Source organism: Crocodylus porosus, unplaced genomic scaffold (assembly GCF_001723895.1).
Source record: "Crocodylus porosus isolate Cpor-Errol unplaced genomic scaffold, CroPor_comp1, whole genome shotgun sequence".
Taxonomy (NCBI): Eukaryota; Metazoa; Chordata; order Crocodylia; family Crocodylidae; genus Crocodylus; species Crocodylus porosus.
The window spans coordinates 71,113,306-71,140,442 of record NW_017728947.1 but is presented as its reverse complement, the minus strand read 5'-3'; the positions used below and the strand labels follow the sequence as shown (position 1 = coordinate 71,140,442).

The 27,137-nt window shown below is 41.2% G+C and overlaps 1 protein-coding gene across 3 annotated transcripts; it reads left to right on the top strand.

The window, feature by feature from the left end:
* The first annotated feature begins 232 nt into the window (after nucleotides 1-232).
* On the top strand, nucleotides 233-26,812 carry LOC109321035. Of its 3 annotated transcripts, XM_019551321.1 has the most exons (9): nucleotides 607-672; nucleotides 3,778-3,932; nucleotides 14,604-14,725; nucleotides 17,176-17,314; nucleotides 18,164-18,285; nucleotides 20,177-20,287; nucleotides 24,302-24,408; nucleotides 24,859-24,949; nucleotides 26,203-26,812. In XM_019551321.1, the coding sequence occupies exons 3-9, from the start codon at nucleotides 14,621-14,623 to the stop codon at nucleotides 26,317-26,319; spliced, it is 792 nt and encodes a 263-aa protein (XP_019406866.1). In that variant the 5' UTR covers nucleotides 607-672; nucleotides 3,778-3,932; nucleotides 14,604-14,620; the 3' UTR covers nucleotides 26,320-26,812. The 3 variants fall into 3 exon arrangements, with proteins under 3 accessions (XP_019406865.1, XP_019406864.1, XP_019406866.1); XM_019551320.1 differs by lacking the exons at nucleotides 607-672; nucleotides 3,778-3,932 and adding an exon at nucleotides 233-378; XM_019551319.1 differs by lacking the exon at nucleotides 3,778-3,932 and having other exon boundaries at nucleotides 551-672.
* Nucleotides 26,813-27,137: the final 325 nt, after the last annotated feature.

Below are 27,137 nucleotides of genomic sequence, written 5' to 3'. Positions count from 1 at the left end.
GGTCACCACTTCCGCTTCCGGGCTACTCCCCCTGTCCTGCTTAAGATAGACTCTCCTCGCACAGGCCGTGCTGACGTCACACAAAAAGACGCGCGCTCCCGCACTCCACCTTTAAGGATGCCCGAGCTCCGCCTCCAGACGGGACAGGGGGGAGGCTTACACTGAGCATGCGCGCTGAGAAGAAACGAACCCTCCCCCAAGAGGGCAAGGATTATGTGCATGCGGCTTTTGCATCAGGTAGCCAGAGGGCGGAAACTTTTTCACATGCGCAGAGGCAGATGGGGCGTGGTCAAGATGAGCTATTTTAAAGCGACAGCGAGTACACCGGCTGTTTTTCAAAACAAGGAGTGGACTTCTTTTCACACATGCGCACTGAGGGTTGGTTAAGCCGCTGCTGAGGCGGAGCGGCCTTTCCCTCACGCGTGCGTACTGAGGCGCAGGTGCCCTCTGGGATCCCAGCCAGAAGAAAACGCACATGCGCCTTCAGGAGCACTGCACGCGCGGGAGGGGAAGAGAGGGGGGGTGGATGTGCAGGGGGCTTTCTCGGGCATGCGCTGTACGCGGGCCGGCGGGGGATGGAGCTGGCGGCGGCGCAGGGCGCGGTGCTGGCGGTGCTTCGGGCCACGCGCGCGGCGGACCTGCCCCGCCTGCTGCACTGGATGCGGACGAGCAGTAAGCGCCGGCAGCCGCCGCGCGGGGCACGGGCCGGGCGCTTCCCCGCTGCCCTGGACCGCGCTGAGCCTGTGTTACCGTTAGATGCTGTGCGAGCCCGGGCACGGCAAGGGTTAATGCCGTAATCGCTGGCAGCGCCCGGACTCGGCACGACAGGGGTGTGGCTAGGAGCCGGGACCGGCGTGGGGACTAGGAGCGGTGCATCCTGGCATGCTGGGGGGCCATAGACGCCTCGTTTTAATGTCCGTGGAGCCGTGAAGTTGCCTGGAGGTGGCCCAGAGATCACCCTCCCCTGAAAGTGGTGCAGCTTTGCGAGGCGTTGGAGGTGCTTCACACCATTACAGGGCTTTAACATGGGGGCTCTTGCGTGCCCTTCATGGGGCCAATTGTGGTGTCTAAGTTTGCCCTTACCAACATTGCTTTTCCTGCCTGAGGCCTTTCTGAATGGCTGTCTGTAGCTTTTTGTTGATTTCCTGGTTTGTGTGAATGAGACTGACAGCATCACCCTGCCGCAGCCAAGTTTCCCACCCTTCAGCTGTCCTGAGCACGTGAATCCGTGTGCCTGCTGTTAGGTTTGACATGAAAAACTTAAAAACGTGAATGAATCGGTGATGCACTAAAGCCATGGGCACATCACGCTGGGGTGAATAAAGTGACCAAAATGCTTTTAGACCTGTGGGTACATCTGTCCCAACTGCAGTTGGTCCAATAAAAGATACCACCCACAAAAATCTGCCTCTGGATCTGCATCTATAGTTTCCTGTTATCAGTGGGCCCATCTACACATGACGCTGCCTCACCGTAGCAAAGCGCTACAGTGACATAGCATCCATGCGCATCTACACGTGACTAGCATCTACTTCATCATAGTGATGTGCTACCCTGGTACAGTGGGCCACTACAGTGAAGTAGCTGCTAAAAATAACTGTGCCATGTATACGAACTGTTACCGCACCGAAATTTAGTACTTCCGAAAGGAAGTACTAAATCATGTTGCCATAGTGACATATGTGGTACGTCTACTTAATCATTGGCCCCAACTTAATAGTGCTTTACTCCACATTAGCTGGTAACAGGACTAGGGGTGCACCGATATATTGGTCGGCTGTCGGATTGCAACTGATAGAAGGGGAAATAATGTTATTGGTTATCAGCTTTTTTTGGTCATTTTAGCTGATAATTACAGCTGCATTCCCAGAGTATCCTGGCAAGCACAGCAGACTGCAGGTCCCAGCAAGCAGCGGGAGGGGGAGGAGGCACTGGGGAATGATCACAGGTCATTGTGCTCAGCAGCAAAGGGGTCACTGACTCCTGCTGCTGCTGCCATGGCAATGCTGTACATGCAGCAGAGGTCTGAGTGCTGGGGCTGCCGTGGAGACATTGGGCCATCTGAGGGTGGGGTAAAGTGCCACGTGAGGGACATTCTGCTATGCTGGGTACCTGGCACCTTTGCAAAAGTGGCTTCTCCCCTGCAACTGGAAGCTCATCTGCACAGGGCCTGCTAGCACTGAGGCAGTGGCATGCTTTGGGGCTCCAAAAGCCCTCAGTGCTATTCTCCACGCAAGGGTCTGCCATGCCTGGCTGTTGATAGGAGCTGTGGGCGAGGGGGAAACTTGCATGGGAATAAGGTGGTCACTGCCTTCCTCACTGAGAGCTGGAGCAGGCAGGATGCATGTGTGTGTGTGTTTATTATAAATACAAAACAAAACAAAAAAGGTGTATGTCAGTAGTTTAAATTGCCTTGCACTATTACTAAATATTGATTATCAGATTGGCCAATATGGTTGGTTGGTTAAGCCTCAGCTCTCAGTACTAGCCAAGAACATCTTTATCCATGCACTCCTAAACAGGACCTCCTGGATCTTCAGTTTATGCCACAAATAATATAGGCAAATTTCTAAGTAGCTTTTGTTCTAAGACTCTTCATACCAATGGACTAAAGTCTGTCAGTAGGTCTAAAAATAGCTCAAGTTATAGCTATATATGGCTTTGGGAAGAAGCAGTTGCTGGAAAACTTCTGGGAGACACAGAAGTGATCTCTGTCTAGTCATCTTGCTCCGCCTGCTGGCTGTACTGTACAACAAAAAGATTTAGCTGTGTTAGTCTGAAATCAAGTAGAAAGCAGGGTAGATTTGTACTTTCCAGACTAGCCAAAGTAAGAGAGAGAGAGAGAGAGTGTGTGTGTGTATGAAATATAATATATAGCACAAGCTTGCATGAGATGAAGCTCACTTCATTAGATCCTGGAGGAGCAGTGCTGGGAGAGGCAAACAAACAAACTTTAAACCCATAGCAACAGGGTTTCTATTGAATCGTAAAAACTAATCCAGGTAATGGGATAAGAATCTGTAGTCCCCATTTAAACCATACTTAATCCAGTCTGTGGATGACTACTTGTTTTGCAGTTTCCTCCTGTTCAAATTGGTTTTTACAAGTTTGCTGTGTAAAAACAACCACCCTCAAGTCAGTGATGGAAGTCCAGGGAGGTTAAAGTGTCGTGCTACAGGCCTGTGTGTCATTCTGCAAATGATGTCATATCCATATTAATTCATTGTCATGTAGGGATTACCCAGTCTGTCCAGTGTAGATGGTGGAGGGCCACTGTAAGCACATGATGGTGTATATGACATTGGTAGAATTGCAAGTAAATGAACCTTGGATGCTGTAATCCATGTTATTTGATCCAATGATGAAGCAGTCTGTATTGATGTTGGGACACAGAAGGCACTTGGGTCCATTTCAAAGCCTGGTGCCATAGTGAGGCTGGGAGTTAGGTAGCCTGTTGCTTGAGAGATGCTGTTTGAGGTTGGGGGACAGCCTGTAAATCAGGACCAGTTTGTCCCTCATGACTACTTAGAGATGCTTATCATTTCCCAGGAGGGATTGAAGGTCATTAATGGTATATCTAAGGTGATGAGGCTGGGAACTGTAGGTGAGAACCAGAGGGACTCTGGCTTGTTAACAAATAACATTGGCCCTAGCACAGAATCTGGAAGCACCTGGCTGTTTAACCTTTCTCACTGATAAAAATTGAGCACATTTTTACTGTTTCCTTTATTTTGTCCAGTGCCTGATTCGTGATGGTATTTTGCCTTTACCGCTTAGATTTCAACTATAAGATGAGGGTGTACAGTCTGGAGACACCTAAGGAGGAATATGACGTGGTATATTGGTTCATCATAAGATGACTATAAGCTGCCCCAGTTATCCAGCTGTGAAAAAGGTGGATCAGTTATGATGCATGCAGTAGATCCAAGAAGGTGCTAATACTATTTATTGCACAAGACATTAATAAGAGTTTATTAAGAATACTGTGTGTGGAGTTTGGCTTGTTTAGTTTGGCAAAATGCAGATTGAGAAGGGGATATGATCATTTTACAGGATGTTGTTTATGTTTTGCTGTTGTATCTGGAAGTTGTGTGTGAGGATTCAAAGTGGTAATTTTGGGGATTCTTTGTGTAAATGGTTGCTTGCTAATTGTGGTGGCGACACGCCCCCCACAGGTTTTCAAAGGGGTGGAGGCGAGCTCTGCAGGTCCCAAAACCCTGAAACAGACCCCCCACAGGGAAAACCTACCTCCTGCCAGACTGGCAGCGCAGGAACCAGGACTGCAGCCACGTGAGCCGGCATTATGCTGGCTGTTTAATCAGCTGTTCCCTGCATGGGGAATAGCTGGACCAATCACACTGGCTGTACTGGCCACTGCGCAGAAGTTTAAAAGCCCCGACAGATGCTGTGGAAGGGGGGAGCCAAAGGAAGAGAGAGAAGGTGGGCAGCACATCAGATGTGCTGAGGCTCCTGCGGGAAGAGGAGCGGTACAGCCGGAGCAGCACCAGCGAGCAGAGCAGGGGAAATCTTTGAGCCCCCTGCCAGAGGCAGAGCAGGGGGAACACTTCGGCCCCCTGTAGGAGGTAGAGCAGGGGAAGCACTACAGCTCTCTGCAGAAGACAGCCCAGGGGGAGTGTTGAAGCTCCCTGTAGGAGGTAGGGAAGCAGCAGCGTTTGAGCCCCCTGTAGGAGGCTGGGGAAGAGGAGGTGGCTGTACATCCCTGTCCTGCCCCAGGAGAATATTTCTTCTAAAGAAAACATAAAAAAAGGGAAAAAAAATCAAAGAGATAGAGGAGGTTGAGGTATCAAGGTTGGAAGGACAAGAGCTGACTGAGTCCACTCGGATGCAGATGCCCCCCCACCTGAAGCAGGCGGTGAGCAAGCCTGCGGGGTTGAAACCACCATTGTACCATCACCTATCTGGTTGGCAAGTGGACGTGGTGTAGGGGAGGTGGAGCCCCATGGAACATCACGCCGAATAATCTTGAGTACTGCTATTGTCGGGAAGTCCTCCCAAGAAGATCTCCACTGAACCCCTCTCTCTTGACAGCTTAACATCAAAGTCATGGCAGGCGAGTTGAGGGGCGGGGTTACATACCCGACAGGCCATGCTACCCAGAAGGCCCCCAGAGATCACACTAATGTAGAGAGCTGGACATAGTGACCCAGTCATATCTTCTAAGATTACTTATTTTCTTTAATAGCTTTTTGGCGATGGACTGTGTTAGAGACCCTTTGAAAGGTTTTGAACTGTCAGAATGTTCTCTTTTATTCACTACTTCATGGACATCTTCAGAGAACTGTACTCAATTAGTGAGATGTGATTTACAAAAGCCAGGCTGGCTAATTAATATAATTAATAATTGTTTTAACCAACTTAAAAAATGCAAGGTTTAGTAGTCGATAATGTCTCGGATGATTCCCTGAGTTTTTTTTACTCCTGTTAAAAGTGAATATTTTTGCTACCAGCTCAAATCACTACATACTTACTCTAAATATTTAGTAAGAAACTACCAAATAGTTCAGGCCCCTCTTTTAAACCGCACCATAAGTGGTATAGTCCTGTGCTGCCTTAATACTGCTTATAAACAAAATCTACTCTGGTGCTGAAATTTTGAAGTTGTTATATTTGAGGAGTAACCTTCCCATTCAAGAATTCTCAGTTATTACCCACAGTAGTTTGTTTCCTTATATCACCTTTACATTTGCTAAATTCTCTTTCTGCAGTTTCTTTGGAAAAACCTTTATCAGTAGTATCAAGTAGTATCAAGCATTGCTGTAGTCATTAAGACTGAGACTGGACAAAACCCAAAATCTGGAATTGAAGTCCACCTTTAGAACTGAATTCAAGTAGAGAATTGAGTTTGCCCCATGTGGAGAGAAAACAGTATTAAGGAATGAAAGGTTGTCTGATCTTCACAGTTTTAAAGTGAAGTTTAGAGCCCAGAATTCCTGGGAATGCAGAGGAGGTACGAGAGAAGCAATTTTTAGCAAAAACCTAAAATTAAAGGGGAAAGCTGATCTGAATGTAAGCATGGGAAGAGATGGCATTTCAAACAAGGGGGAATAAAATAAATGGAAGCAAAATGGCATAGTCTGAAGTGCAGGTTATTTTCTCTTTTTTTTTCTGTAGTCCTATGATCACCTTCTTATTTCCATCAAGATGCTGCACTACAACAATTCCAGCTGAAGAGAAACATTAGGTCTGGAAGGGGTTTACTGGGCTGGGCATCATTTCAGCATAACCAGTGCAGTACAAGATTACCCTAGGGCTAAGTGCATGCACAGCTTTCCTAGATCACAGAGTAAAGTCCCGAGCAAGTAGATCCCCCTTCAGTAATATGTTGCATTGCTTGCTTTTTTCTTTTACTTAAAATGGTTTATTGATATTTACTCATTCTTTTAAAATGATGAACTGTATGAAATGTTACTGGGCACATCAGTTTAAAGTTCTCTTAAGGTACTTTTGTCATAGCAAAAAATTATTAACTTACCTGAAATAAAGACTGTTCATAAACAACACAAAGCTAAAACAGACAACATTGAACAGGTCCTTGATTTAACAGATTTTCTAAGTAATCTCGAGTAGTTGTGGTATGGTAAGCGGGGGCAAGACACTGGGGTTTTTTCATCTACTGATACAGAGCATAAAATAACCAGTCATGTTATTCGTCAGGTCTTGCAATTTTCAGAAGTTCCGATTCTTTTCACATTGTAGAAGTAGATGTGACTGTTTTCAGGCAGCTGCTTAGCAACACTGCTTTCACTCTTTCGCAAGCAGCCAGATCTTCCCACACACTGCAGCGATATGTACGTCATTTCACAGTGACTTACGCTCCCATTTTTCTTTTGAATTAGTTTTAGCTCTTGAAGACAACTAAACAATACAAGTCAGAATGAACAACAGGAACTTACGGTGTCTTAATTTAACTGATTTTTAAAATACGATGATTAATATCCTACTGGGATAATGCTCAAATGTTGCCAATAATGCTTGGGTAAAATCCAGGGGTTATTAGGTCAAGCCATTCTGGGAATCTCTTGTAAAGATTCCATTCAGTTGGGGCCCAGCTTTCATTGCATGAACGTCTATCTTCCACCTGATCCAAACTCCTATAAAACTTTTAATAGGTGTAATTCTTGGTACTGAAAGAAATGTGTAATGTCCAGAACTGGCTGGGGTTTATGTGTATATGCCGATGAAGATGAGGGAGTTTGAGGAGGAAGAGGTTATTTATAGTATGCCAAGGTTGCCTTCAAGGGAAAAAGGTTCTGGTCCATAAGAGGCTCAAGTTATTACCACTTACAACTTTGTCAGCCTAAAGCAACTCTCATTGTACACAGCACAGAACTGGCACATAAGCGCTTAATGAATTACTGTTGGTGGTGTAATTAAGCACCCCTTTAAGGCTACAGTACTGTAATGTGAAAGCCCCGCCACTGCCAGAAGCAGGGCAGGAGCTGGAGCTCTAAAAGTGTGAGGCAGACTGCATAAGAGAATTAACAGTAGATCTGAATATATGCCTGGATTTACATTCCCAGGATATTTATACGGGTGTTTGCTATAACTGCTGGCTTGGGGACATTGTTTCAGCTCCCTCTCCTAATATTTAAAATGTACCACAGCATATTATAATGCTTTATGAGAAAAATGCAAGAATATTTATGGTGGGACCTCAGGTTTGAGGTCACGTCTTAAAAGAGAGAGAAAGAAATCCCTCATTCAGTAAGTTTTGTGGTATTTTGGTCTATGTAGGCACTGCTGGGACTGACCCTCTGACTTCATGGGGTCATTTCAAACCTGTGGCTGGGGTCACCAAGCCAGCCTCCTCACTGACAACTCAAACTATTTTTACTGTATTTAGAGCTTTCTCAACAAATAATTTAAATCTACTTTTAGATTCTTGCTGCTCAGTCATTCATGAATAAGTCTATAAAAAGTCCCCATATCCTTATATGTTTTTCCTTCCAAATAGTTTTTAAATGATTTTCTATTTATTTCGTTCTTTTGTGTTTTAATACTGGGCAATGTAGCACTACAAAAATGTTAATAGCACAACAGTAAGAAAATGAGTAGCAATTTCAGAAACATTTATCTTTCCCTACATTTCATTAAAATCTTGAGTTTATCCTGAGATGTCTCTAAAATGGTGAACTGGTCTAAATACCCTAAGAATAGGACTGTCTAACTGGTAGTCCACAGGGGTTAAATTGTTTGCTGTGGTGCAGTCCTTCTTCCCCACTTCCTGCCTGGCTACCACTCTGCTGCTCTGGCTGTATTTGCTGCCTGCCCCAATCCCAGGAGGTGAAGCAGTGCTGGGCAGCTACAGGAGTTGACATTCAACAAACCAGTTATTGAACTTGGACCATTACAATGCTGGTTGTCAAGCATAAGCAACTTGTAGGGGGGAGGTGAGGGGCCCGTGCCCCTCCCCAAGATTAGCTGCCGCCAGTGCTGCCACTGGTTTCTGTGGGCCGCCAGTGGCAGCTTCAGTGGGCAGTTACTGATCACTGCTTGCCGCTGCTCACTGCTGGCAATCGCCCCCTCCCCCCCACCGCCAGCTTCTGCAGGTGGTTGCTGCTTGCCACCCTGCCACTAGTGCCCACAAATTGTGCGCTCCCCGTCCCCCCAGTCTTGGGAGGCACTAGTTGTTCATGATGTCTAGGATAAGTGAGGCCCACTTAACTCTTGAGTTTAATTTTTCCTTGTGCATTGACTTGGACTAGGAGCTAAGTAATTAGATAAAAATTTGAGGTTGGATCTAGTCTTCTGACTTTGGAGCTGAGGGCTCTCGGTGTCCTCAGGTTAGATCTGATGGGCAGCAAGGGAAGGCTGTTCAGTAGTGTTAAGTTAAATGGGCCATAAATGAGACTCTGCCTCAGAACAGCATACAGAATCACATCTCTAGAGGAGAAACTTTTCTTATGATTGGTGCACAATTAGGCCAGCTTTTCAGTTATGTATGGCAGAGTCCAAAGACTTCCTTTCCCAGGTGATGAGCTCCACAAGGGCAAGATAGCCTGGCTTTTGTAAAAGAAAAGAAAGCCTCTTTCACAGGATATTACCTTCTCTTCCTCTCACCCACATCAGTTCAAATCGCCTTTTTTTCTTTCATCCTCTCTACTCAACATGTTGCTTTTATTTAAAAGGTTTCCATTTCCACTGTAGTGTAGCTCTGGCATTCACAAGTATATCATAAGAAGATATAAGAAATACTGTTTTACAGAAAAAGAATTTGCATCTAGAAATAAATATGGTGCTTAATTTGATAAACAGTGTATCCAAGCAGTATATTGTCTAAGTAGAAGTGAGAGTAGAGCATCTGAACAGAAGCCACACTGACAAGGGATTAGATCTGCATTAAGGTGGTGATACATTAGGAGTCTTTTCCACTATTTTAAATACTTGATCAGTTGAGCAGAGGTGTTATCTGTTAGGATCTGATGCATCACTAGTTTTGAGAAGTGGCATTAATTTCCTGTACATTGTTCCATTGGGAGAATTAGTCTGATGAGGAGAGAGATTGATGTCATAAGAACATGACCTAGATATAGTCAGTCAGTCATCAGTGAAAACTGTCATATGAGTTGCCTAAATTTAAATAATGATTATACAACAAATATATGACTTAAGTAGTTCAAAACTGAACCATCAAAAACTTCTATCAGATTAATCAGCAACAAGTTAATATAAACACTACACCAGAGGAGTTAAAGATCAAATTAAATATGATTGACGGCTATTGGAAACAGTACCAGAAAATCTTATGCTCATATACAAAAGAGTGTACCTATCTGGGACTGGAAGAGATGGTAGGAATTATTAAATTATTATGTCGTTATATATAAGGTAATGTCCAAAACTTCTTTGCTGAGCAGCAGTAAGGTGTTTCTAAGTATTAATTAAATTACAGATGTACAGTGAGCAGATCCAGTGGAACTTGTTTTGGAGTGGAAAACAGATGATAACATTCTTGGGGAGACACTGGTGTGTGGGCTGGTTGGTGTCTCTATATATACTGCCCAGTTTTTTGCTGCTTTATCTTTCAAGCAAGGATTGTATTCAGAGAGCTGATGTTTCACATAGCGTAATTCTACTCTCATGAGAGAGACAGTTGCCTACTACTATAAATACCTAGCTAAGGCAGTCTGATAAGATTTATTGTGTTAGGTTTTTCTGTTTCATGATTATGAATTAAATAATCTTTCAAATTCTGAGTTTTAGTCACAGTTTAAGTGAACAAATAAAGTCCATTACACAAGTGAAACTTAATAGGTTGCTAGTCTGTAACTTCAAACAAAGGTTATAGATTCAATCAACTTTGTTGTTTGTGCCCTGGAATGTTCATGTGAATGGAATATGAAGCACTACTTGGCGAAAAGTAACTTTAATTAGTTGACCACTTTTCAGTACCCAGGTTTCAATAGGTTTGTTTTTTGGGGTCAATTAAGCCAAGGATGGTTTTCAAGTATAGGTTTTGTTTTGTTTGTTTGTTTGTTTTTAAGTGGTCCATTGTGTACACAATACCTGCAGAAAGTGATCTTAGGTCACTGACTTTATTGTGTTTGTTATCGTTTGTGTTGAAGTAACTGCCAGAGCATGGCACACACAGGCATTTTGCTTGGCACATGCACCTCAGGGTAGATGACAGGGAAGGGGCCAGGGCTGCACTGCCACAACAAGGATTGGGCCCCTTGTGGCTCCCCTGTCATCCACCCCTGGCATGCCAACATCTTGGGAGTCAAGTTTGCAAGTGTTTTTTGGCACTCTGCCCAAAAACAATGATGACCCCTGTTCTAGAGATACCAGCCAAGATGCAAACCTTATTTTGAGGGATAATATACAAATTCATAAGACACAATCCCTGCCTTTAAGAATTTATTGTGTGTAATTAGATAAGGCAAGTGGTGAGGGAAAACTAATGCAGATTAGTTTAAAGACTTGGCCAAGGTCATGTAGCTGTTCAGTGGTGGAACTGTATACATAATCCATATCTTTTACATAATCCATATCCATATCTTAAACCAGGTCAGTGTCCTGTTTACTGGGCCATATTCCCACTACAAGGATTTTGTAGAATATGGATCAGTGAAAATTCCCTTTAGTTAGTAAATTGCAAGTATGGAATCTGTGGCTTTACTAGCAACATGGCTTGCAGTTATTGCAGGGACATAACTTTTGGGGGTTTTCAGATCTTTCCCAGCCAACCAGGAACTATAGTAGCCATTTTATCTAGCATTTTCCCTGACATACAGAAAGTGAAACTTAAGATCGGTCAGTTTTCTGATGCTGATGAAGTGGTTTTATTTAAAAAATAACAATACTTACAAAAAAAATAAAATTGATTTTTGTTTAGTTTTGTTTGACTATGAAATCTATGAAAAGGCTTAAATGTGGTCATATTGAAGATTTACCTTACTAGCGTGGGTAATCTAGTGACACTTTCTGCATTTTAATTAAATTTGTATGTGAATTTGATACCAATCAGGATAACAACTGGGTGAGCTCTTCAGTATAGTAACTGTATTGTTTAAAAGCACTGCCAAATGTTGGCGCTTACTGTCCACAATCACCAGTTCATAGAAATGCAGCTGCAAATATCATCTTTCTTGCCCATTGTTCTGACCCAGTGACTGTTTTTTCCCCTAATTCTATCTACTATCATTCACCTCATCAAGTTCAGATTTCTTCTTTACATGTTTAAGGCCTTTTACAAGTCTGTCTGTCTGTCCTTTCTTATCTGTTCTTGTCTTTTATCAAGTTTCCCTTGCCCTGTCTACTTCACTAATGAGACCTGTCTTGAAGACCCATTAGTCCACTGTTGCTCTCTTCCATGCTGTCCTGTATGCATGGAACATCTGCTTCCTGCACTGATTGATAAAGTCGCTGCCCTTCTTTTGAAATTCCTCCTCAAGATCCACTACTTTTGCAGTCCCTGTAAGCAATCTGCAGATTGTTGCATGGATTGGAGGAAAGTGGGAGACACAGAAGTAAATTGCTATTAATCTGGAGCTGCCAAGTTGAGCACATAACTTGTGTAAATTATCACTTAATTTGCTTAATTGTCTTCTTTCCTAAGACCTGATCCAAAACATCATAACATGAGATACAAAGTGATATATGATATTGCAAGATCTTTGAGACAATGACCATGGTTTCCTTTGTTTCAGTAATACCTAATACAATGGAGCATCCTGTTGCAGTTGGGTCTTTTGAACAATGCAACTGTGATACAACTGGTAACTAGCAGTAACCAAAATAAACCTTAATGGAGTCTACCTAGTTTAAAGGCCTAGAAGTAATAGGTCAAGTACAGACTGAGAGAGCCTGCACAGCACATTCAGATATGGGCATAGAGCAGGGGTGGGCAATTATTTCAGGTGACTCTGTGCAGCCAAGTGGCCTCTATGCCAGGGGTGGGCAAAATGCAACCCATGGGCTGAATGCAGCCTGCCAGGCCGTTCTATCTGGCCCACAGGGCCCCTAAAAATTTTTGAAAATTTAATATTTATGTGGCCCTGGCTGCCTATCGCTGAGTTTTGGCAAGCCATCAAGGGCCACATAATAAGCAGCCAGGGCCAGATAAATACTAAATTTTCAAAATTTTTTAGGGGCCCTGTGGGCCAGATAGAACGGCCTGGCAGGCTGCATTCAGCCCATGGGTTGCATTTTGCCCACCCCTGGCATAGAGGCCACTTGGCTGCACAGAGTCAGCACTACAAGCTCTCTGCTCTTCAGGGGTTCAGCATTCAAATGTATGTTCAGGGGTCTCTGGGTAAATTTTTCTACCAGGAAAACAAATCTGGGAGAATTCTCCAAGATTATTTGAAAGTGTATACACAGCCAAATTCTACAGCATCATGTAAGAGATTCAGCATTTGGACTCATGATCTCAGTCTTGGGAAGTATGCAAACAGCGTTCACAATTTTCTGTAGGGAGAGAATGTCTTGCAGTATTGAATATTAGCATATTTACTTAAATCGCATTTACTGAATGACTCAAAGTCACTACAAGGCAAAAAATGTGATTTAACTGGCCTTTGGGCTATAAAATTGCTCGTTACTGTTGGTGCTGGTACAGCCTACCAGTAGTAAAAAATATCTGGTGTCCTACTATAGGCAAGTCCTTGACATTTAACCGCTGTGTCTAGTAGACTTGTTTTGAATCTTAGTTGCCACTGAGGCTCCCACCAGTGCCAGGAGCAGTGAAAAATGCTTACTTATAATAATACTGCAGAAGAACTGCAAAGCTCTAACCAAGAATAGGATCTCATTTTGTGTTAGGTGCAGTATGTATACATTGTAGAAACCAGCCTTTGTCCAAAGCGCTTTCATTCTAACTAGACAAGGCATTTGAGAAAAATGTTTTTACTGAGATGAAAATAATGCAAATGTAGGCAACGCCTTAATGGATGGGGCTGAGCCTTGTTTTTTTATATCAGTATTGTATAGACCTGTGTTAAAAACTAACTCAGGGCCCAATATAGATGGAGCATTAAGGAGCTTTTTTGTCAAGTTGTCCTTGGTTAGAAGGAAATTAGCTTTGGGAAAGGATCTAAAATGAAGCAGATGGGAGCATATATTGGTGCAGAAGTTATTTACCTTGTTTACCTAAACCCAAGATTACTTTGAATTTAGGATGACCCCCTCCAAATAATTAGATCCTCTGCATGGAAAATTATAAATTTGGTATAATTTTATATGTATAGAAGAATCTAATTATTGAAAGTAATTTTAAATTAATTCCCCACTCCTTGCTGCGGTAAGGCAAGCACCTGCAGGGACTTAGAGGCCAGAGCAGAAGGTAAGGGGCTGGAGGGACCAGAACCAGAGCAGAAGGTAAGTGGGCGAGACACAGTAAGAGGTGGGAGAGGTGGTGGGTTCTCCCCACCCCCTTGCTCCCTCTAGCCATGTGCCCCCTCCCATGCCACATGAGCCATTTTGGCCTGGGGCAGGCAGGCAGCAGCAGCAGCTCAGCTCGGGCTTCAGAGCCCCAGAGCCAAATCCACAGTTGAGCCACTGCCCACCCTAGGCCAGTATCAAATCCAAAATGAGACTTTATTTCCATAATTGTTTTGTTTTTCTTGGATGCGAGTCAAAATGGTAAGAGAGCTGATAATTGGACCTATTGCCCTGTGTATTGTCTATGAGTTTTGCTAGTAGCATTTCTGCATATTTTATTTGAAAGATGATGCGTGTATATATAAAGAGAAACTTATAAAAATTATGTGCCTGCAAGGAGCTATGAGTTTTGTCATTTTTCCAGCACTTCAAAAGCATCTTTGATGTTTTAATACCTTAGACTGAAACAATATCATTTTAGTGGGGGCAAAGACCATCATGTGTAAGTTATACGTTTATAAATATGAAAATAATTTAGGATTTAAAAAAAGCTCTACACTTACTTTAAAGGGCAAAGTTATTAGGCTCTAAATCTGTCATTGGCTGGAAAAGGTAACAAAGGCTTGAAAATGCACTTCAAATAAAAGCCTGTGCATCTGGTACTATTTATATATCACAATTGTATTATACTGGTTGCTGAAAAGCCCACAAGATGTACCCATGAATGGTGTGTTTATTTATTTATTTGTTTTGTTTTATAGATGACTTTGATGACTTCATGCTAAGTAATAATGATGTTATGCTCCGAAGTATTGCTGAAGATCTTCGAAAATGCTTACCCATTGAAGGAATGCTTAACTCGGAACATCTCGCTATTCAGAGGGTAAGCCAATTTTTTGTCCTCTTCCTGCCACTCGTTTGGAGATTTTAATAGCAAAAGTGGTAGCAGCATGGTTTAAGTCATGGGCCTGGGAATTTGGAGACCTAGCTTCTCTTCCCAGCTCTTCTGTGTGGTCCTGGAAAAAGTCACTTCACTTCTTTGTGACTAAGTTTAGTGTTTAGAGTATAAGTTATTTGGGGCAGTGGCTCAGCTTTCATTATGTGTGTTGAGTACCAAATGCAATGGGGATGATTTAGCTATGTACGGAGGTGCCTATCAAAATGATAATCAAAGTCTCTAGGTGCTATTAGAATGTAGACATTAAATAATAACTATAAAATTGGAAAAGACAGGGACAACGTTCTGGTGGTTTCACAGTGAGGAATATAATGTTGGTTTCTTGTTTCATGTTTTCTGAGCTGTCAGGGTCTGAAAGAGGCAGGCTTCTCAGCTCTTGTTGGCTGGAACATCTTTTCTGGTTGAGCAGCCTTTCTAACCAATCTGGAGCAGAGATAACTTATTCTTGAAGGAGCTGCAGGTAGTTCTAAGCTGGAAAAATGGGATGTCCCCACACATCATGAGACTGAGAAGAGGAAAGAAGAAATGCACATCTTTGAGATAATAAACAGGCAACATTGCTTAATAATAACCATCTTATTGATAATTATATGTGTATTAGTAGTATTCTCCAATTTTGAAACATGAAGCATGAAGTTGCTGTTGTTTAGCTGTTTAAGGCTGAAGGGGGGAGCAAATTTGGCCTACTGTGCCTCCAAGGTAAGTAATAAGGAATTCAGCTCATCACTTCCTTTTTTTTCCATCATGTGTTCTTCTTCCAAGCGTGGCAAGAAAAAGTAAAATCACCTACTAGTACTAAAGCATTTGGTTTCTCCTACATGCCAAAGCCAGCATGAAGGAACCAAAAGCATGATAGTCCCCAGCTCACCTGCATAAACTTCCAACTTTCCTTTGACAGCTTCTGTGGTGCAGCTACTTATCTAGTGAAAATTCAAATATCCAGGTGTGCACACAGGAATTGTAGTGGTTTAATTCAGTTGGCTTTAAATCAATATTGTTTAGAGGTGCACTGATACATCGGTCCCATATTGGATCGGCACCAGTATGAGGAAAATTGAGAGTATTGGCAATTGGCTTTTTTTGTCAGATGTGGCTGATAATATGACTGATAAATGCCCTGTGCATGCACACAGCCGCAGCGCAGCCCAGCAGCATGGAGAGCAGCCAGGTCCAGCTAGTAAGTCTGTTGTGGGGGAAGGGGCGATGGGGGACAGAAGGGGCATGGGAGAAGGGGTAGATCAAGGCCCCCACAGTGAGGGACGTAGTGGGAGTAGGGCTGGCTGAATGCAGCTGTATGAATGGTGCTGGACCTGCCCCAGGGGCAGGCACTGCCCAGCCAGGGCGGGTTGGGGCATGGGACAGAGCCACAGCTCGTCCAGAGGACATGGCAGGGAGGGGGTGGCTCTTGCTGCTGCACACACCCTGGGAGGGCATGGGGGTTGTTTGCCCCCCAGATCTGCACACGGAGGAGGGCAGGCTGCTCTGGCAGGCTAGAGCCAGGGGCTATGCTAGGCTGCGCTTGGGGCACATGGCAGCACTGGGAGGGAGGGTTGGGGGGCGGGGCTGAAGCTACTCCAAAATTCGCTGTAGCTCCCCACCACCCAGCATGTCACCCACCCCAAATGCAGCCTGACCCAGCCCCCACCAAGAAGACCCCGGCACCGCCCCAGTCCAAGCCCACAGCAGCAGCCTGCCCTCCCTCGCACACAGATCTGGGGGCACGTGCCCCCCCATGCCTTCCCATGGTGTGTACAGTGGCAGAAGCTGCTCCCACATCCCCTAGACAAGCCACAGCTCCATCCCATGCCCTGCCCTGCCCCAGCTGTGCAGTGCCTGACCCTACCTTAGCCCCAGTGCCAACTCCACTCCCTTTCTTGCTGTGGGGACCTCGATCCGCCCCCCCACAACAGACTTACCAGCCAGACGCTATTCTCCGTACTGCAGGGCTCTATATTGGAATCAGCTTGTTATCAACCAATATGGCTCATTAAAAATCAGCCATCGGTATTGGCCCAAAAAAACTCTTATCAATGCACCCCTAATAGTGTTAGATCTGTGTGATCCCTGTTTGAATGCTCTCTTAAGTTTAAGAGTGTCTGATAGTTTATCAGGAGTTTATTAGACCATATTAGATTTGGAGAAAAATAAAATATATTCCATTAAATAACTAAATAAACTACACAAATAAGATAGTTTGGATTGATTGTCCTGAATCTTAGGGTTGTGTACATGGGGAAGTAGTACATCATAATTTCAAGATTCCAGATGAATGATTAATGAGACCCAGAGTCTGGATCTTGGATTTTGTTAAATGCAGCGTAAATGAAATGAAGAAACTTTGCTATTCCTTTCTTTGATATCAGTCACTTTTTCAGATGCATCAGCATCCAGAGCCTATGATTCATGTTGATGCATTCCTTTATGATGACGACTTTGTTGATTCATTGTGTGAGGAAGGAAAAATGAGTAGAAATTATTGTGTGGCGTGTGGATCACACAAGACTGCACCTTTAGGTAAGCACTGTATTGGGAGCCATAAACAAACTGTTTTTAACTAAAATTATTCACAAGAACATCCAGCCGATAGAGGACTTTGTCCAAACTGGCATTGTCTGCAGACCATATTATTCCCCACTCTCTGTGGGGAGGGAATGCAAAGAGCTTTCCAAATACATGGGTCAAACAGATATATTTGCACATGACCACTACGCAAGTGGCACTTTCCATTCATCCAAAGGAGACAGGGCTGCTGGAGAGGAAAATATATAGTGCAAAAGCCAAAGATTTCTGACACAGCAGTGTCATTCTTTACCTGCATATTGGGGAAGAGCACCAAAAGGCTGAAGCTACAATACCTCCTGAAATTGCTACTAAATGGGATGTAGCTCTGGGGTGTCCCTAGTGCAAGGCAGGACATTTAAGTTGCAAGGCTTGAGTACTTTATTGCAATAACATTCAGGGTCAAGGTTTTACAGAGTTGCAATTTTAAGCCATGTCCATCTAGGAAATCTGTAGTACCACTGCTTTGAGACCTAAAGTACTATGATCAGTGGCAATCCCAAATTGTTTAAGTAACTTCACTGCTGTTATGATGTCACTGGCAAGCAACTATAATTATTAGAGCTGTACAGAAAAAGGTAATTCAGTTTTTTGGAGGATTTCAAAATTCTCCTTGAAAGGGAGTGTAGCCCTAAATCTGCTTAGCAGATTCCCCCAGAGCTACAAACCTTGGGGTTCCCTGCTCTGGGGAAGGCAGGCTTTCAAGAAACCTCACAATATTTTCAATGATGATAAGTTCTATGGAAAACTTTGCATTGGTAAAAATTGCTCACCCAACACTTTTGTTCTTTTCTTATTTCCCAGAGTTTATTTCTCATTCCTTTTCCCTCATGGAGCTGAAGTTTCTTTATCAACATGTATTGCCTGACCTGACAGGAAAGGCTCTGGTTGATGTTGGCTCCAGGCTCGGTGCAGTGCTGTTCGCGGTAAATCTAGCACAGGAAATCATATTCTGTTACATACATTTTCCTTTTCTTGTTGCCAGCTCTCATTGTTCCAAACTATATCTTGATCTGAGAGGACAGATCAACAGAGAAGAATGTATAGCTTGACCACAGTGGGAGGTGTTTATGTTCAGTTCTCCTTCAGCTCCCCTTAAAAATGAAAACACAAACCATTGCATTTATTGGCCAGGAGTCTGTTGTCCAACAGCACAGGCTATTGCTGTTGGACATTTTGGCTGTTCTTCTGTTTCTTACTTCTCAGTCCCTTATTGGTAAATTAATTTGTCTTTTTCTGTCCTGACCATATATTTTCTTGAGGTTAGTGAATGCCATTATAAAGTTAACGAACTGCTAAATACAGAGAGAAGGATTATATACTACTTAAAGTATGTTGCCTTATTCTGCATTTTTAAAAATGCATATAAAACATTTTATCAGGAAACTCAAGTGCAATTTTGATTGCTTTTGGCACAATTGGTGTAACATATGGCCAACAGCAATGCAAAATATGCCTAGGTGTACATTATAACAGTTAATACACCTCACCTTTTTCTCAAAGTCATTGGCGCTTTACACCCTAATACTGGAAACACTTGAACGTGTACTTTTGCTCATCTGAAGGCAGACTGCTCAAGAATAAAGTTACTCCCATCTGTAAATGTTTGTGCAATCAGATCCTTAAATGGTAACACTTTGCTGTTATGCTTACTGAATTTTTTTTGAAGCTCTGAAACATTTGTGCTGTTAAAATGGAAGATAGCCTCAAGAGGAAGGAGCAACGTAGTTAAAAGAATAGGTCTCTTTTTCATCAGATTCTTGGCTCACATTTCAGAAGTGTCAATTTGCCTCATTTTCTCTGCACAGGCGACTTTTCTGCCCATAGGGTTGAAGGGCTTCAGAAAGCTATAATAATCAAGTTGTGGTACATGGACATCTGAAAAATTCTGTATGTTTGGCATACTCTTTTTTGTCTTTCCTATCATGAGCTAGATGTAATTATAGTGTTCATGGTAAATGAAGCTGCAGTTAAAGTCGCAGCATTTTATCCATTGTAGCCCCAAGTTTTCAGGCATTCATGCTATCTCAGAAATTTTTCCTCCTGTTGAACAGAATCTTTCCATAATCGCAGTCGAAAGGTGTACTACTTTAGAATAATTTTGAGTTATTGATGGATGGTAAAATACACATTTACATTTGATATGCATATACAAGAAGTACTTTTATACATAGTATTGTTCATTATAAGAGAGATCCTGTTCTGAGTTCGCCTATTGCAGTATGGGCACAAATTTGTCTCTCGTATACCATCTTGTGTATTGAATTCTATATATATTCATTGGGTGCTGAGGGGGGAGGGGTTGGATTTTACTGTTTCATAGATATCTTCTATCTTCTCCCTAAATAATACAAAAAAACTCCCACCACTTTGTAAGACTGTTATTTTATTTTTGAGCTTTTTCCCCTTGTTGCAAATTACTTCCATGATTCAGTTTATATTGCTTTAATGTTTCCTCTCTTTCAGCTAATTTCCATTTATTTACCAACTGAAGTGTAAGAGCTAGATACGCAGCTTAATTTCCTTTATCTTATTTTGCCCTCTCGGCTCAACTCCTTCCTTTGAATGGTAATATTGATAAAACATTAATTGTAACTGCCAAAACTGAGTCTTAACCTTTAAAAAAATTGTAGCTGTCCACTCTAGTGCATTTCCTATCCATATTATTCCAAAATGACTTGACTTTACCCAATAACACATTTTTACTTACTCGTAATCTTGGAATTTTTCACTTTGCAGCGTACTTTACCCTTATTTTTTCCATTTCAGGCTACTTTAAAGACACCTCAGTTATTATATTTTTTTTCCTTAGTACAGGGCTGTCTTTACAGCTCAGCATTCCAGTTATATGGAGTGGAAATGAATGCAGACTTTTGCCACTTGCAAGAAATGATGATCACAAAATACCAGTTCACTGACAGAGTAAAGGTGACTAAATATATTTTGCACTGTCTATATTTTTAACAAACTGTAATATAAATTAGGAAATCCTATTTGGGGATAAAGACCAGTGAAATCAAAGGTGTTTTGGAGTGTCTCTCCACCTTTATCTTTTCAGTTGTAAGAAGACAAAAGCCTCAAATCCAATAAAACTGATAAAAAAATTAAATAACTTCTTTCAAAATATAATAACACTTACTAAATCCATTACCTTTATCTGAATCTGGCTCAATTGGCCAGCAGGCTCACAACAGTAGCTCATAGTCCTAACTCAGTGGTGTTTTGGTCCTGTGGGCCAGGCGAATGGTGCTGGACCAGTCCACAGGCTGGATCAGGGTCCAGAAGCCCTGTGCTGCCCAATGTAGCACACAGGGCCACAGCCCCTGGGGTTCCCCATAGAATTTGTGGGGAGCCCCAGAGGCTGAATTACACGGTGCCTGGAGGCTGGATCTGACCCACAGGCCAGGGGTTGAGCACCCTTGTCCTAACTTCTGGTTCTGAATAAAATCAGTGCCACTGAATTTAGTGGAAAAGAATCAAGCCAATACATGACACGTGTCTAGAATAATCAAAGCAACTGCTATGTGGGGTCTCCATCTTTTCTAAAGAACAGAAAAAAGAAGCTGCCAAGGATTTGTATTCATGTAAAGTTAAAGGATGGCAGGCTACCAACACTCTTTCTTGCATGTCTTTATTTTCGTGAAACTGAGGATTTCAGTTTATGTTAGTGCATATTGTACATCAGGAAAAACAAGGTATGCTCCAAGCAAACTCATGTCATTAAAATGTACATTTTTTCATTCTCATAATGAAAAACACAGTCTCTCTTATGGGTATTGTAGTGAACTGTAACAAAACATTGTCTAAAATAAAATTGGTGAAATCCTGGCTTAAGTTCTTGTCCTGCTGAAGTCAATGGGGATAGTTCCTACTCACTTTAATAGGGTCGTGATTTTACCCATTTTGCATACACAATTTAGAGTGAATCTACACAAGCTGCTAGGTGCTATCACTGCTCAGCAAATAAAATAACCAATTAAGAGGATACTGTGCTGTTCAGTAGAAATAGCAGCATAAACTATTTAATCCCAGTTTAATACTGCAGTGCTTTACACGTGGTCATACCCAGCCTATCCAAAATCCTATTTTTGCAAAGGTTTCTGTTTCTGACATGACGGAAACATATCAGTGAATGAAATTGTACCGTACAATGGAATAGTCTTCCAGATTCATTCACTGGAGATTGCAGAGATATATTTTTGGTCCTGAGACATTTTTTAATCTGGAAAACATACACCCTCTTAAGTGGTAGTTTTTCTTCACACCTTGTAATTCTATTGAAATGTTAGTTTTCAAAGCAGAGAAATGAAAAAGATGAAAGCATTTCAAAGCAGTGCCTGGGGACTTTACTATTCAGTTCCCATTTGATGTTAATTGTGTCATGTGACTCCTATTATCACACCTCTTTGAATGGATCATTCTTGGATTTCAATGCCTTACAAAATGAATCCTGTCTCTCTAACTGAACCTCTATGGAGCAAGATGTTAGCAGCAGAAAACAGACACAAGCCATTTGGTTAAGTAATCCATAGAAGGAGGCCAAAAGTTTTGGAGGAAAAGAAGTTCTGCTGGTGATTAATATTTTCTGACTTATTTTTAATAGGACATTATATCATCATCCTAGAACAAGAGTGTGAAATGATTTATTTAATGACAGGACTTTTATGAATGGCTTAGATTGACCTATTCATAAATTAAAAAAGAAAAAAAAAGTGCATAGAAGTCATGCTGGGGCAAATACTTGATGTTGTGGGGAAAAAAATATAAAATAGAAGCTTAGGTAAACTGAGGTGGGATTCAGGAACTTACTTTTACGCAGGAAAGGTGCTTAAATGCATGTTTACCTTTTAATAGCCCTAAATTCAGTGGGCTTCAACACATTTAAAATTAAGCCAGTTTGTTAACACATTCCTGAATCCAGGCTTGAAATTCTAGGGATGTCACTAATAAGAAAGTAAATTGGTAGTGCTTTGTATAATTTCCTGCATTACACACACAGGCTGTTTGCCTGCCTCAGCTAACTTTTGAAGAGCCCCCATATTTGAAGGCTATCAGTCCTTTGGCTTTGTATTCAGGGGTGCTTTAACTTTTGTACAGTTGTTTGGTTCACTAATTAATTTGGGGCCCTAAAAATCAAGTTTTTATTTCTTTTTCCATTTCAATGTAGAAAAAATCAGCCTCCTCCTTTGATAGGATAACATGTACAGGTAGTATGCAAACGTTATTTTATTTTCCAGATAATACAGTAAATGATTTTGAAAAACTTTTAACATAGAGGACATGAAAAAAATGATATTGTAGGTCAGATTTGAGATTGGTTGACACGGTCCCTATGAATTACTAATTAGAAAAGAGTATATTAGGAAGGAAGAATGTATAAATCTTCTTACCAAAGAAGCACTGATCGGAATCCCACTTCCAGCTTACGTTTACTACAAAGTATGAGAGAAACTCACAATCAACCCTAGTTGACTCTAGTTATCTGGATAAATTATATATAGGATAAAAATAACCATTTTTTATTAACCTTAGCACTTTGTTACAATTAAAGCTAGTATAGAAATATCTGGCCATAACTAAACACACACCAAGGTATTTTGGTAGTGTTTGGGCTCTGTTGCATGAATCAGTGCTAAATTCTAGCACAACTCAGTTTTCCTTCTTTCCTCATTTAAGCTCCTACAGTGATATATGGAATACCTCTTCCTATATCACTTGGAACAGCATAGTTCTGCATTTAATTTGTGAGGAAATGCCTCAGTAGAGGAGAGACATCTTTTTTTCTTAATAGATATCAACAGGATTTAAAACAAACAAAATAGTGGCAAAAATGATGTCTTCTCTATACAAAGCTGTCATATTTTCCTACAGAATCCAAAATTCTCCTTTGCTGAGCCTTGTGGTAATTATATAAACACTAGATTAACATAACAAAATGTGGATTATCCAATCTACTGGATTAGTGTGAAGTATCATCCCATGACTGATTTTTTTTATCATATAAGATACCTAAACTACCCATTTTCTTAATTCTCAATCTCTGAAGTACTGACTAGAAAAGGTGAATAGGTGCTAGTGCCTCATCCTTTATCAATAACTTTTAATAGCATTTCTAGATTAACGAAGACATTGGTACAGTGGTGAATTTCAGAAATTAGCCAAAGTATCTGTTTAGCTGCAGGCAACAGATCTCATCAACTGTCCCTAAGCATAGCAAAGCAGAGTGGAAGAGGACCAGGACATCAGCAAAAAGAGCAGTAAATGCACTGCCAGCATTGCAACTGCCACACCAATAGCCGCATAACCACTGACGCTGCCCCATGTGAAGCTGCCTCCCAGGGTGCTCAAGTGTCCATTTTTGCCTTTCCTGTAAAGTACATGTTTTGTTATCTTTTGTTGGGTGGATAAAAACAATCCTTTCCTCAAGGTTTGAGGACATGACATCTCCAGTATTTCCAGAACGTGGAATGAGAGTGCAGTAACTAAACTTGGGTTCTGAGGACTCAGCTAAGCACTGCTCCTCTTGCAACCAGTGCAACCCTGAAGATGCATTTCAATAGCCTCATAAAACCTTTAACTGAATTAAATCCTTACCGGAGATAAATAAGCACAAGTCACTAAAGCAGAAAATTCATTAACAAAACTTCTGTACTCCAGTAGCATTCAGCATATGAGGCCAAAAGTGGGCAGATCATATTTTTATTCAACATAATGATTTTAAAAGTTTAATTACTAAAAAATCTTTTTTCCTTAACACTCACTTCAGTTAGTTTATTTTTGTTTTGCTTATCACAAACTTGAATGGTTCGTCCCTTTTGATTATCTGTGACAGATGTTGGCAATAGATGCTTTGGTCTATTGACAGACTTCATGTTGATTTAAAAAACCATGCAACTTATTTATTAATTAATTTACTTCCATCTGAAATTCTTCTTTTTTCAGGTGATTCATGCAGACATCTGTACTCAAGCTTTACTCCTTCAAAATGCTGATGTAGTTGTAATGAATAATGTTTTTGAATATTTTCTTGACAGCCTGGAGCAAGCCAGGTAAGCTGTGTGTCCGAGCAAGTAATCTATGTCTGGCAATGTGTTTAACCTTTTGAGTTATGAAAATCTTTCATGTTGTGTTTCTTGAAGTTACACACATAATTTATATGAAGGAATAGCTTTTAAAATGCCTTTGCTTGATTGTCAGATTATTTATTCTACCAGTTTTTGTCCAGAACATTGCAGTAGTCAGTTAAAACAGCCCCCTGTCTTCATAAGGGGTAACTGAATGGTCCAAAAATTGCTGTAACAATAATTGATACTAAAGTACAAATGACAAATCTTTGAAGTTCATCTGCTTTTGGTCACTAAGTTGTATAAGTTGCTTCTCAGCCTCTTGAAGGCTCAGCTCTAGTTTAGTTTCATTTTGCATTGAATGTGTTTCTTTTTCTAAAAGAGATCATCTTGCAATCTTTAAATACCATATTTAAATTTCAAAATGTGTTTCAGAGCCTGGGAATTTATTAGTCAAAATGTACGGAAGAAAGGGTTGTTATTAGTGACAGTCCCAAGCCTTGAAGAATCTCTCTCAAACCTGCAGGTTTGTGATTTTTTTTTTTAAACAGTTTCTAGCAGATATGTTTTATTACTTCTTGTAAAAGTTGCTTTGATACTTAATCTGCATTCTAATAGTTAATATTCAGTAGCACATGTTCAGCTAAGAGAATTTAATTTGAAGTTTAGATCAGGCACTTAAAAACTGGGACTCTTGGTTTTATTCCCAGCTCTGCCACCCATTTCCATGGTTTTGCCCTTGAATCCCAGTGCCTTGCTTTTCCCAGCTATAGAATAGAAAAACTTCTTATTAGCCTAACAGGGCTATTCTGAGATTTCATTCATGTAATGCCTTAACTCTGGTGTTCTCAAAGTACCTTATACTCTGTTTCAGTGTATAGCCTCAGGATTGAAAAAAAAAGACTGAACTAACCCAAATTGTGCTCTTAACCAACCTTAGTGTAAACTACTCAAGTAGTATTGGTGTGGTATTGGCAGTTTTAAACACAGTGGTGTTTAAAACTGATTAAATACCAGTTGTGTGGTATTGGGAGTCCTAAACCTGATTAACTCTCTTCATTTTCAAGTCTTCTAACAGTCAACTTGGGGCCTGCTATTAGAAGCTGTGAAAACTAAGAAAACTGGTCATGGGGGAGCTGTTATACCATAGTACTGTGCATTTAATGGGGATTGTTTACAGTTTACACATCATTAGAGAGGGGATGCGTTAGCAAACGTGTCAGTGAGAAGAATTAAGTATTTCAGTGGGCTACTGATAGAGTGGCTCACTGGATATACAATATTCTGCTTTAGAAGAGTTCGAATCATCTGTCAGCTGTGAAATAGATCTTCCACCACAATAAAAAGAAAGACGCACTTTGACTTCTGGAAGGGACAGTGGTTAGACAAGAACAGTCTAAGACAAAAACAAGATTGATCATGAACCTCCTTGTGTGTGGAGAAAGAAAATACCTGCAGTAGTCCCATAGTTTCTCCTGCTGCAGACATCTAATACCTTATATTTGTATAACCTATTAAACTATGCCTTTCAGTGAGGAAGGCTAACTAGCTCTTTCCAGTCAGGAACCATTAGGCTTATTCACTTATATACACGTATATGCAGAAAGTCAACTGAAAAGTGTTATCTTTAGATGTTCCTTTTGAGGTCAAATAATGTTTCTAGAAAAAGTTTAACTTATCTATTCTGAATAAATTATGTGTAAGCACTCTCTTATTCTGCTCAGTCCTTGGAACTGCAGCTGTTCTCAAAACTGTTAATTTTTGTTTTCTTTGTTTTAGATGAACATACAGCTCAGTCAGTGGGTAGAAGAGGTGCAGTTGGACTATGATGTGTACGTGGAAAAGGACATTGATAGAGAAGCACTTCAACAAATTCATTTATACAAGATTCTCTAATGTGCCAACCTGTTTACTTGTAACAGTATAAATTAGGTAGTTGCTTGTTTGACACAGAACTCATTGCTTTCAATGGAATTTGTGTGGTAGGATGAGGATCGATCCCTATATCCAGGAAATATTGCAAAAAAAAAATCTTATAGTTTATTTTAGAAACTACATGTTTTTAGTAATGAAAAAATAATGAAAATAATGGAAGTGCTTTTGAGAGCATATTTGGAGATGTGTAAAATTTTTTAAAGAAATGTTCTCCATGTCAGAATACCACATTGAACTTTAGCTAACAGTTCTGCCTGTGGCTGTTTTGGACATAAGTATTTGGAAGAATGACTGACTGCATCCTGACAACCAGGGAATCCATCTTGTGCACTGTTCATTATGGTTAAAGTTAAATACAAGCATTTCAAATGGAAAATAATGAACCGGTATTAATAGTGAGCCAGTATTAATTGTGAATGTGAATGTTATTTAATATAACTTCATTTTAAAGCTATATTATATTGCAGTGGTCTTGTTTTCTTTAATACCAGCAACTTTACCTTATTGACTTTAATTTTGTACCTATGAATTTTTTTCTTCAAGGAATGCGTAGTAACTACAGAACCATATATATCCATGCAGAGATAAAACACTGTCCTGGTCTATAGCGTTTTTGTGGTAATGGTGATCTTCCCCATTTGCTGAATTGTCCCTACAGCTGGCTATTGGTGTAGCATACTTAGCGATACATAGAGAATTATTCAGGTGTATTGGTTTAACTTTAAAACAGTGGTTTTCAGACTTGAAGCACCATTCAGTAGATTTGAGGTACCAGCTTC